Source organism: Melanotaenia boesemani, chromosome 3, assembly GCF_017639745.1.
Source record: "Melanotaenia boesemani isolate fMelBoe1 chromosome 3, fMelBoe1.pri, whole genome shotgun sequence".
NCBI classification, from domain to species: Eukaryota; Metazoa; Chordata; class Actinopteri; order Atheriniformes; family Melanotaeniidae; genus Melanotaenia; species Melanotaenia boesemani.
Window position 1 is genome coordinate 14,915,215 of NC_055684.1, and position 12,926 is coordinate 14,928,140.

Below are 12,926 nucleotides of genomic sequence, written 5' to 3' on the forward strand. Positions count from 1 at the left end.
CATCTTCTATTGTCCAGTTTTGGTGAGTCTGTTCTTAGCTAACACGAGTGGTACCCAGTGAGGTTTTCTGCTGCTGAAGCCCATCTGTTTCAAGGTTGGATGTGTTGTGTGTTCAGAGATGGTGTTCTGCATACCTTGGTTAGAATCAGTGGTTATTTGGGTTCCTCTTGCTTTTTTTCATCTCCCTGTTCTCCTCTGACATCAATAAGGAATTTTGTTTCAGACAACTGCTGCTCACTGGATATTTTCTCCTTTTCAGACCATTTTCTGTTAACCTCAGATGGTTGTGTGGGAAAATCCCAGCACATCAGCAGTTTCTGAATTACTCAGGCTAGCTTGTCTGGCACCAACAACCATGCCACCTTCAGTCACTTAAATCCTCTTTCTTCCACATCCTGATGCTCAGTTTGAACTTCAACGAGCTGTCTTATTTAAACATCATGTAGTGCCATGGTCATTTTAGATGTTGCTTCTCTGGAGGTAAAAAGACGACAACAACAAAAACTGCCTTTGCTATAACTGCTTGTGTGAGCGATCAAGTCAAAGACTGATGATGGCTGATTTATTCAGAGGTGAAAATCTAATCTGTAACCAAGAATAAAACTACTTCAATGGTAAGGTTGTCATTAGGGTCTGTGCCTTTCAGGCTGTGTCACAACAATCTGAACTGATGTTGCAGTGACATGATCTATGATTATAAAGTGAGACTTAATGAATAGTCAAGGTTCAAATGTCAGCTCTTTATTAAACCAAACAGCGAGTGCTGTGGAAAACAACTGCCATGTCTATTTTTGTTTTTATAGTAATTAATAATAATTTGAAGAGAAATTTCAGTGAAAACATCAAAAATGTATGCTAAAATTGACATGAAAACAGCTTTGTGAGCTGTGCTGAATAATAAAAGAAAGAAACAAACCCTGCAGCTAAAAAAGGTTCAAGTCAAATATGAAAAGAGCTGCAGGAGAATTAGCATCTATCCTCAGATCCACATTCACAACACGGTTTGAATTGAATCTTTAATGAGCAGGATGCAAACTAAAGTGACAACAGTGGCACTGAAGTGTGAACCCTTCACTGTCAGATATGTACACAAAAAACGTTACAGGAAGATGACGAGGTGGCTTTGGGTCAGAAGGGTGGGGTTAGTTGTGAAAAAATTCAAGAAAACCAATAGTAAAAAGCTGTGAAGATAGAACATGCAGACATTTTGAAACATTTTATAATGAAAGGAACTCACATCTCTGTTTGTTGCCGTTAGTGTTGGGGAGAACAGAGGCGTTACATGCTAGCAGTTTGACTGGCAGAGATTTGACCCGTCGTACCAGAGGTACCGCCACCCGAGGGCGTTTGACTGGCACCACACGAGGGACGGGAGACACTCTGCCACGGTACTCATACAACCTGAGAGCAGGGCAGGACAGGGGAGAAAGAAAGAAAGACAGAAAGACAAAAAGAAAGAAAGAAAGAAAGAAAGATTGGAGAAGACAGTTGAAACAGAAGGCACGTGGGAAAGGAGGCAAAGGGAAAACAAGAAAATCAGATATCAGTGAAGCAAAGAAGGAGGGAAGAAAAAGGCAAGAAATTAAGAGGAGAAAGAGAAATGAAGGCAGTATTTTAGAATTTAGTACAGAAGGAGGGTGAAAAAAGGAGCTGAAAAGAAGAAAATTTAAATAAAAAAACCATCATATTACCCCAAACATTGTGACTTTGAAACATAACTAAAATGATCAAAATGTTCATCAGCTTTGTTTATTTATTAGAGGTTTTATAATTTGTGAGTTTTATTTCTGCATTTCTGCACTGTACTGTATATGAAGATAAACATGAACACAGAATAAAGAATTTAATATAAAAGTAGTGTTTAACCTCTCATATGACTTCAATTTAGTATTTTTTCCTCTTTTTTTCCCCCTTTCTTCAGAGGCAGGGAGATAAAGGGATTTAGTGGTTTGCTTAAAGTTCCAAAAATCCTTCTTTTTTTTGTCTTTTAAAGTCAAGCCATGGGTCATCATGATTTAAGGACCAGTCCTCTAAGTATTGAAGCCTTCTAAATACAACCAAGGTGAACCCCATATAGACCTTTGAATGAAATCAGCACATATAAAGACTACAAACACCTCATCATGGACCACATCGGACCAGTTTTGGCAATTTGAATCTGGGCTGCATGTGAATTGACTTCAATAAGAGAGGAAAGACGATAAATCCAACTGTCTGATGAGTAAGAATAAGGAAAGAGAAATAGAACAAATATCTGAGGAAATCTCTGTGCATTAGCAGTAGACAGCTGCTCAGCAGCACGACTGTCGTAACTTATGCTGGGTCGGTTTGACCCATTTCCACCTCTGGGTTTTCTCCCCATCTTAGTGTGTGTGTTTGTGTATTTGCATCATTACAGTAATTACAACTACTGCGTTAAAACCAGATATCTTATCAAGGCTTTTACTTTCTCTCTGCTATTGGATCTTTTCTTCACTGAGTGGAAATGTGTTTAACACACTTTTGTTAGCTGATAGCGTGTGGCATTATGCCTGCCCTGTCTGCTCGTCATCAGCTAAGCCTTTTTGGCTCTTCATCAACAGGCTAGTATCACCTCTGGCCACCAACTTTAAAATAAATGTGTTTTGGTTGTGGTAGTTACTTTGATAATAAAAGAAACTTTAAATGTCTGTCACGTTAACACAAAGAAAAAAGGGGGTTGGGACAATCAGCATGAAGGACCAGAATGTGGAGCAAGTCACTCAAAGTCAATTAATGCATCTTGGAACGATAACAGATGATCCGCTCTCCTTGCAGGAAAATGTCAGCTATCTCCACAAAAAAGGGAGACAGCACCTCGCTCTTCTCAGGAAACTGAGGAGCTTTAGCAGCAGCCAGTGCACTCTGACCATGGTCTACAAATCATTAACTGAGTGTTTTAACATATATTTCATCTTCTGGTTTGGAAACCTTTCAGTGAAACAAAAGAAAAAACACACAAATCAATAATCAGGCCACCAAGATCACTGGACAAAAACAGTTGTCACTTCAGGAGGAACATCAACAAACACTAACTGAAAAAGCAATCCAAATTTATTAAGACGCCACCCATCTTCTACATTTTGCATTTCGTCTGCTCCCGTCAGGACACAGACTGATGATTCCACCGGCCAAGAAAAAGGGCTACAAAATGTCTATCATTCCATCAGCAGTGGTCATTTTAAATAAAGAACTTTACAAAGAGGTTTTACGGGACCTGTCCGAGTGCAAAAACATACCTGTGGCTTAGGTCATTTAACGCACAGCATGACAAGCCCCAGACATTTCTCAGTTACAACAATGGGACAAGATGAGCCAACTGGATGGGTTCGAATATAAAAAGAACATTGTTGGAACAACCCAAGCCAAAGAAAATTTTTATTTTCTACAATGAAACAAACAAAGTACTCTGAGTCTGAACCTGTCATTTAATTTGATAGTTTGGTAAAAAGAAGAGTGTTCACAGTGGGTCACCACAACTTCTGAAAAATAAAATTAAATAAGTCTGAGTGAACTTCAGGGGCCAGTTGTTAAAAAAAAAAATTAGTCCGGATAAAAGCTTTCCGGATTTGGGAATCCCATTTTTCAGGATGGTGGCTCACATAACCCAGCTTACTTTTACCAAAAAGCAAAAGCAAAATTGAATCACCCTGATCCAGAATCCTGTTTTTCAGGATCACCAAATCTGGATTTCCAGCATGTGAATCAATGTGGGCTTCCGGCTATGTAAAGAACAACAGGTAGAAGCGATCTTTTTTTATGGGGTCACGTCAAGTGATTTTTATTGTGAGACAACACACAGAAACCATAAACATCCACTACTACTTAAGATTTTATGTCACCTCTTCAGTACACAAAACATAAAAACAAGTACATATCCACCTACACTGCGGATGATGTGAAAACATCTTAAAGAAAAAAGGGATCTATGTCCACATGTTATCAGACTAAAGACTGTTCTGGGTTTCTCATCTGAGGAGGGGAGGCATAGCATCAACATCCAACATGTGGGCGACGTTGACCTCACCATCACAAACCACATCATGAAATGGCTGTTCATGATGCTTGTATCCTACCATGGCCCAGGTGTGCTTCAACGCTGTTAATAGCAGAACAAGGTATGCCATCGAACATTTAAATGGGGTTCGAAGGAGATGGTTTGCATGCTTAACTACATGCGGGTGGAACCACAGGGATTAGGTAACATAATACGTGCATGTATTGCCTTGCACAACATTGCGACCAGGTGGAATCTCCCTCTCTGTGACAATGTTGACACACCTGAGCCCTGTGTGGAGGTACCGACCCACCCTCTGGCATTCTGTTAGAATGACGGCCAGATGGGACGTGTAGTGAGGGATGCAATCGTAAGAAATGTCTTTTTTTGACAGGTTCTTTTCTGATTATGCAGTGATGAATAACAGGAAAATTCAATATTTTACTTGTGTTTGTTATTGGATTTGTTGGGGGGTTTATTTCTTGGGGACGAGTTAATGTTATGTTTTATTGTGGCTGTACTATGATGGCAGGCTTAATAGGTAGCCTATGCCTACTTTATCTACTTTATCCCTATAACGGTTAAACAAGTCAGGTGCAACATATAAATATTAGCACATACACTGAATGAAAAGATGCTATTATTCGATCAAATTTGAGGTTTTACCACATTTTCATCCTGAAATCCGCCTTGTAACCCTACCCTCTGTTGGAATCAGGGTAATCCTGTTGTTTTGGATCAAAGTTATCTGGATCCTACTCAGAATTTTTGAACAACCCAAACTGAGGGTTTTATCCAGATAACAACCAGGATTACATGATCCAAGCTGATTTCGGAATCCGGATTTCCCTTTTGAACAACCCATTTTCAAGATTCGATCCTATCCGATAACCGAAATCTAATAGGATTACATTTGAACAACCTGCCCCAGCAGATACATGAATTCTATGTTTTAATTGTTTATGCATGTAATGAAAGACACTGTGTATTTCCAGAAAAAAACTAACAGTTTCTTTTTGTTGTTTTGTTTTTTCATTAACAAGAAAGTTTCATTTACAAGTTTAGACTGATGACACTAGATAACGGATAAAACAGTGTACTGATGCAAATGATAAATCTCTACTTTTGTAAACCCAAGATTAGATTAAATGTAATCAAAGTTAATATAAAGCTTCTTCACAAACAAAAACTTAATTCTCTCTAAACAGCAAATGTGTCATAAGTTAAGGTCATCAAAGTTCATGATGTTTTGCTAAAACTATGTGCAAAATACTCATTTAATGAAACCATTTTGGCATGAATGCTCTAATCTTTGGCTTTACTGCTTTGTGTTTTATGAAAACGGTTCTATTCAGCCTGCCATTTTTACCTTTCATTCAATCAGTCTAGCTCAGATTTATGGAGGTTCTTCACTAAATAAAGCCAGAAGTCCCATGTTTACCGCAGATCTTTTGCCCAGATGGCTAAATGCTTTGTGTCTGTACATAATTAAAAGAAAAAGGAGTAACAATAAATCAAACAGGTCATCGTGAACATTTAATACTGCCATAAAAATAAATAAATAAAAATAACAAGAAAAATCTGTTCCTTTAACAGGAAACAGGAACAGGAAAGTTCTCTGATCCCTTGATTCATTTCTGCTGCTTCAGGTCAAATGAACTTTTATAAAGTATTAAAAGGAAAAAAAAAAAAAATATATATATATATATATATATATATGTGTGTGTGTGTGTGTGTGTGTGCGTGTGTGTGTGTGTATTTTTTAATGCACTTGTATTGCTTTCTGCACCCTGCTGTGATGATTTATGTAAAGTACTTTGAATTGTCTTGTACATGAAATGTGCTATACAAATAAATTTGCCTTTGCCTTTATATTTAAATAGTAAGTTCTGTGTTGATGTGTTCAAATTTAAGCTGAGACCTGTACATTTAAAATAGCCTAAAGACACAGTAAAAACAGCATTCACTACAAAGTGCATTTACTTCATTTACAGGCTAAAAATGGATTCTCACAAGATTTAAATGTAAGACTGAAAGAATTGATTAGTGTAAATTAGTGCATCAGCTCATCACGATGTAGCAACTGTTAACACATGTTCAGTCACTACAATAAAGTTCAAAGGATCAGGGGAACTTTTTGTTTTCTTATTGTTGGGGGCGGCATCGCTCAGTGGGTAGAGTGGTTGTCCTGTAACCCAAGGGTTGCCGGTTCGATCCCGGACCAGAGAGCTCATGTTGAGGTGTCCCTGAGCAAGACACCGAACCCCTACTTGCTCCTGATGGGTCGTGGTTAGTGTCTTGCATGGCAGCTTACGCCATAAGTGTGTGAATGGGTGAATGTGACGTATATGTAAAGTGCTTTGGATAAAAGCGCTATATAAGTACAGCCCATTTACCAAAGAAATAGTTTAAAATCAGCGATTTAAAGCTGATTTAGGTTGATGGAAAGAAACTAACCAAGAAATCTAGTTGCCAAAACCCACTGTTAATGAAATACTAAACATCTGAAACAATCACAGAGAAGTGACATTCCTTTACATTGACTGGTTTAAGATCTCATCCCCCCACTAACCACCAGGATTCATCAGTGGCCCCTGGGCCCAGGTTTCTTTGGGCGGCCACCAGGCCCTGCTCCAGCTACCGGCCTCCTACAGCAGCCACTAGAACCATCAGCAGCCACTGGGTCCAGGCTTCTCCAGCAGCATTGACAGCCAGTCCCCAGCTGAGCTAGGCTCAACAAAACATTTTTTGAATCTGTTTCTAATGCTAATCATAGTTTTAGACCCAGCATATAATGATATTATTTCTCTGTTTTAGAGGCGAGTTATGTTTTTAGTAATATATTATATTCTTCTTTTAATTGCATAAAAATAATGATTCAGTTGCAGATGGATGCTTGAAACTCTCCCAGAATGTGCACACAACTACCTGGTTCATTGCTCAGTCTCTAGAAAATGGCAAGTTAATTGATGTTATCCGCACCAACAGGCCTGATAGGTATACATCAGGTGTTTTCTGTCAAGGTGTTAGTGATCACTGTAGTTTTGCTTGTGTCCACACTACAGACTAAAAAAGCCCTCCTTTAATCATCCATAAACGTCCATTTAAAACTTCATTGAAGGGGCTTTCTTACATGATGTGTCATTTGTACACTGGAGCTGAATTACTCTCATCTCAACTGTTGAAGATGCATGGTCATGGTATTTTGATTAAAACATGCTCCTTTAAAAGAAAATTAGAACAAAAAATCATCTAAGTCCCTGGTTTAGCCTTGAGCTTTCAGAGCTAATTTGCCAAAAACACCAGCTTTGGTCTAAAGATAAATCCTCTAAGAATGTTGCTGAGAGCAGAGCTTTAAAAAGAAAATGCTCTCAGTCTGTCAGAAAAACAAAATGTAATAACTGCAAGCAGCAACAACTCAAAAAAGGAAGGACTCTAAGAAATATAGGAAAACTATTCAACCGCTGGAAAATAAGAATAAAACCTCTAATCTGCCTACTGCAGTAAAATCTGATGTCGCCGTTGTCATAAAGGAAGAATGTTTTAATAAGAAGAAGAACGATTGTTTTAATAGTCACTTTATTGAGTCTAGTCATAAGTGTCCAGCTGAGCTCCCTATCTGTGTTATATCAGCATCCACTACTTATCCTCTTCTCCCAAGACTCATTTCTCTTTCTGTCTGTTTAAAAAGTCAGAAGTTTTGAAGGAGCTACTGAGTCTAGATGCACATGAAGCAGATGGATTAGCTGCCTTAGATCTTTTTTTCTTTTTTTTTTTAATTAGCTGCTTATATTTTAGCCACTCCTGTTTCCTCTTTTTTCAACGTGTCCTTGCAAACGTGAATTTCCTAAAGGCCGGAAATCTGCTGTTGTCACTCCTCTGTTCAAAGGGGGTGATGGCCAAGAATTTAACTGCTATAGACCTATTTTGATTTTGCCTTTTAATCCAAAATCTTCTAAAAAATTGGTCAGCAAACAGCTCACTGATCACCTGGAGCTCCATAATATCTTCTATGCAGTCTAGTTTTAGAACAGGATACGTTTTATCTGTGCAACACCTATTCTATTCTATTCTATTCTATTCTATTCTATTCTATAGTAATTTAGCAGAGGCATTTCTCCAAAGCGACTGACATCTGTGACTGCTTCTGAAAATCTTAGAGAAACCGGATTTGCATAATTTTAACGAGCATTAAATAAGCATTACCAATTTAATGAATTAATTTTATTTATTTATTTATTTATTACACATTTTAAAAGAATTTTTACAACTTAAATGAGTTTGTATTTTGCTGTGGATTCCAAATCAAGTACATATTCCAGACTTGTGACTTCTGAGGTGTAAATCACAGTAGGGGTCACATTCCTTTGGTGATTCTGGTTTGTTGCATGTGAGAGAACAAAGGGGCAGAGTACGAATTTAGAGTTATTTTCTCTTGATTGGCCAAGTCTCATCTGGTGTTAGTAACTGTTGACAGTTCACTGATAATCATCTTGATGCTAAACAGTCATCTTAAGCCCAACAGCGTTATTACTCCAAAGGGCTTGTCCTTCTACAAGCATGTAGAACAACAAAGCAGGAGGAAAAGGGGGGTTTAGAAGTAAATTCCTTTTGGGGAGGGTGTCTGGCCTTTTCTTTCACACCAGAGTCTGCCCCCCACCCCTATAAATTTGTGAGTTCACAAAATTCATAGGTTAAATTTTGTGAAATTTTGTGAACTTGACCTTTGTCAGACTATAAAGAAAAATCAGTGCAGTCTATTTTTATTTGTGAAAGCATAGTCACACAATCTTCTTCAAATAATACTTATGTGCAATGTCACACTTGTGGTTTTGGGGTGAAAGCAGGGGTCAGATGCCTGAGAAGTGACAGAAAAGAAATGCAGTGGTTACAGGACACACCTCAGCACATGGAAGCCACATATTGGCACTAAAGAACCAGCCATGTGTTAAACAACCCCCATGACAGTTGGTCTCTGGCCGTTCGCACTGTGTTCTGAGTAACTACAGGCTAAATAACTGGAATGCTGGTTTATAATTGAGAGAATTAAGTGGCATGACAACTCCTTTTATCTGGAAGAACTAGAAACCACAAGCATCCTTTTACACTGCATCTGGCTGTTTGATTTCAGAACAAAAGTTTGATACATTTTGACAGGAGTCAAAAGAAGCTTTGCGAGAACTGTTTTTCTTCTACAAGTACACCCATCTTTTGTGAAATTTAAAACCTAAAACATTTCAAAATCTCTGCATATGATGGCAGTGAAAAACCCCAGATTAGTTTTGTTATTATAGCTATTAAAGCTCTATAATAGCTATCCATATGTTTTTTCTATATTATCATCATAAATATATTAGTAAAAAATAATGGAACTCTCATTAGAATCATCTGAGACTTTCATGTGAGTCCATAGCATTGCTTAAAGTATGAGGAATGCCAGCTCTACAGAGTCAGCTTCCTCCTTTTACCTTCATGGCTGTGATGTCTTTGATGATGATATTATGTCGGCCTTGCCAACACAGTAATAGTTACCACATGGCAATATGACGTAAGAGGTCAGTGTGAGTGAATTTTACTGCTGCTCATTTATTAACGTCTTTCTTTTGGGGTTAGGGCAAGGACAATGACTGCATTTTGGATTAAATCAGACGCATTTAGATTAGGTCTCTTTTGATTTTTTTTTTTAAATCCAGTTCCCTAAATAAATCTTCATGAAGCCTTCAGCTTTCAGTTAAATATAAAGGGGAAGTTGTCCACTATGTAGGAAAATGACAATATGAAAATATAATGAGAATGCTCATAATTCTTAAAAAAATAAATAAATAAATAAAAAATAAGAAATACACCAATTTAACATAATTAAGTTTCAAACCTTTAGTTTCACTTCTCAACCCCTGAGAGCCTGAGCAGCACAAATGTGTGTAACAAAGACAACGCAGTCAGTCTGTTGCTATATTTTGAAGAAAAAAAAAAAAGAAAAAGAAAATCTCATGTACATGCTCCACCTGTTAGGACCCAAAGCCAACATCTGGCAAACATCCTCAGCTATGCCTTAAAATCCTTTACCACATGGTGCAAGAGAAGTAACTGGATTGTATTTTCCAGGATTCATTTAAAAATGCATCATAAAGGTAGCTAGACTGAGTTAGTCAGAATCCAACTACTGAGCTACTGAATACAATGTTAAATCAGCTATGTTGTAGCTGAATTTATTCTAATTTACATGAATGTATTAATATAATTAAAATATCACCTCCTGGGTTTGTACCAAAAATGTAAACTTTTGAGTAGTAAAGATTAAATATGATAAAACTCTACCATTCCTTTAATTTTAGTAATGTGAGATTATGTGTTTCCAACAGTACAAACAATCCTCAAAAGTCAAACAAGTTAAACATTTTAATACTGACAAATATTGTAATATTTTGTTAAATTTCTGTACTTCAGTACTGTTTTTTATTTCTCTGACAGTTACTGACATGCCCTATTCCCTGTCTACCACACTGACAGGAGTAATTTTCTTAGGATTTGCCAGACATACTTTACTGCTTTTGGTCATTGTGCATCACCTGTTTTGTTCTTCATCATTATAAAAAAATAAACAAAAAAATAAAAACGTAAGAAAGAAAGAAAATAATCCATGTTGACATTTGCATGTCATGCAGAAGTCTAAATAAAGATTGAACTTGAACTATGAGAGGCTTGTTTGCATCAGAGCAATCAAATTTGGTTACTGTTAAAGAGGCTTTCCTCATTTTTGCCCTGGTCAAATCTGTTTTTCTCTCCACTTTCACAGTCTGTAACAACAAGCCAATGAAGTGCCTTAAAACCATATTTGTTCTGTTGTTATTGCTGGATGGAGACAGGTTTAAATTATATTGGGCTGAACAATATCCTGCCTTGGGACTCTGAGATGTTATTAACCTTCTTCTGATACAGAAAACCAAAAAGCCAAGAGACTATATGTTCATACCCTGAGTACAGCTTTGCTGGCTCTATACGCACCATCTTACCTGTCATAGAAGTCTTCCCTGTAGTAATCATAGTCGAACTCATATCCACTGAGGAGAAAAAAAAACACAATAGAACACAGTGACTGCACGCAGCAAATTCATTCACTGTTTTTCATAATCTAAGCATGAAACCACATTTAAAACATCACATGGGAACAAAAACATTTCAGGCTTTCCACAGAGTCTAAAAATGAAAAAAAAAGAATTCATAAAAGAGGCAATAATTACAAAGTGTGTGGGGGAGACAAAGAAACCACAACATACTTATCTCACCCCAAGAGACAAAGAGAGAGACATATAAATTACAAAAACAACAGAAAACTTGGCAACAAGCATTAAAATGCTTGAGAATGATGTACAGCATAAGTAATGTTAACTGACACAAGAGAGTAGAAGCACATGTCAATTATGCCACCACTGATACTCTCATTTACAGTGGCTTGCAAAATACCCCCACCCCACCCACTCCCTCTCGATTTTTTTTTATTTTTAAATTTAAAAACAAAAATCTACAAAAAGTAAAAACTACTGAGTGAAAAGAAAAACTAATTAAAAAAACATAAACTAAAAAAAAACAAACACAAAAAAAACAGCTGCTATTGAGTCCCTAAATGTAATCCATTACCTTCAGAAGGCACATAAATTGGTTATAAGAGTTCCATCTGAATGAAATCTAGTTCTACATTCCCAGTGCAGGAAAAAGTGGCCTACATCTGACTTTTCTTTGCTCATATGTGATCCATATCTAAGATTTCTATGAACATCACAAATATCTGATTCATCGTAATCATTTGAAAGTATGTTGTACTTTTTTATAACTTTAACTGCATCAAAGCCAGAATTTGCTATACTATCTGCTATACTACCTCTGACTGAGAATAGCACTTTCTACATCTTCACAATAGAAGGAGATTCTTCCCAAACCATAATTTTTACTTTCTATTGTGTAACAAATATGTGCTTCAGATGCAGATTCTCACACATTTCCAGAAACAAAAACCTTTTGGAGAACTGGTTCAGTGGCTGCTTTTAATTGTGAAACAGGCCACAAATACAAAACACAGAAGACTATGATCCATGGACAATTTTCATTGTAAAGGGGGGAAAAAAAAGATTGATAAAAGAAAGATGAAACTGACAGGGAAGAAAAGGAACAGACTCACAACCCAAAGCTTACAGCTTTACAGTAAAATAAAGTTGGTGATGTAGAGGACATTCTTGGCCTGCAGTGGCAACGCATCATTAGTGTTTACTGATGATGTGACAGATAGATGTCATAACTTGAAATGTGAAACAATAAACTGTCCTCTAACATCTAACCAGACGTAAAACCTACTGGTCTCAGTCTCAAATATTTCTAGTGTGTTCGATGTCTTCAATTAAAGTTATTGGGTTTAATTCCGTGTGAGTGTTTCTATTTGATTCTACTACAAATATTTGAGGTCATGATCATGCTGCTCTTAAAAAAAAAGTAAATCTAGTAAAGAAACTGTACTTTTTCTTCTTCAAAACCTCCTACTCCTAGAAACAAGCAGTGAACTGAGTGTCATGCTGATCAATCAATGAATCAGTTCAATAAATGCTTGTATATACCTGTAGAGAGAAGCTGCTGATCTCTTCAGGCCTTTGGGTCTGTTTGGTCTCGGTTCTCCTGCCATGTTGATATCTGAGACAAAAAGCATGAGACAAGTAAATCTCTCTTTAAAACAACCAATAAGATAAGTAAATATATTTAAAAAATGCAATCAATAGAATTCTTTAGTCTTTCATTCAGTAAAATGTAAAAAAAAAGATCCATTCTGGACTTGAAAAAGACAACAGTAGGGGGTTTATAAGCCACTTTAATGTGTTTTTGCCATATTTCCACTAGAGGGTGCTGTTGAGCCATTTGAAAACAT

The 12,926-nt window shown here is 36.9% G+C and overlaps 1 protein-coding gene across 3 annotated transcripts in view; it reads right to left on the bottom strand.

Moving 5' to 3' along the window:
* raly (RALY heterogeneous nuclear ribonucleoprotein) overlaps positions 1-12,926 on the bottom strand; it is a 180,851-nt gene that overhangs the window by 46,305 nt on the left and 121,620 nt on the right. For all 3 annotated transcript variants that reach the window (XM_041981455.1, XM_041981453.1, XM_041981454.1), the window contains exons 3-5: positions 12,622-12,694; positions 11,029-11,076; positions 1,238-1,401 (exon numbers count right to left, since the gene is read on the bottom strand). In XM_041981455.1, coding sequence (XP_041837389.1) covers positions 1,238-1,401; positions 11,029-11,076; positions 12,622-12,694 — 285 coding nt within the window. The remainder of the gene's footprint in view (positions 1-1,237; positions 1,402-11,028; positions 11,077-12,621; positions 12,695-12,926) is intronic.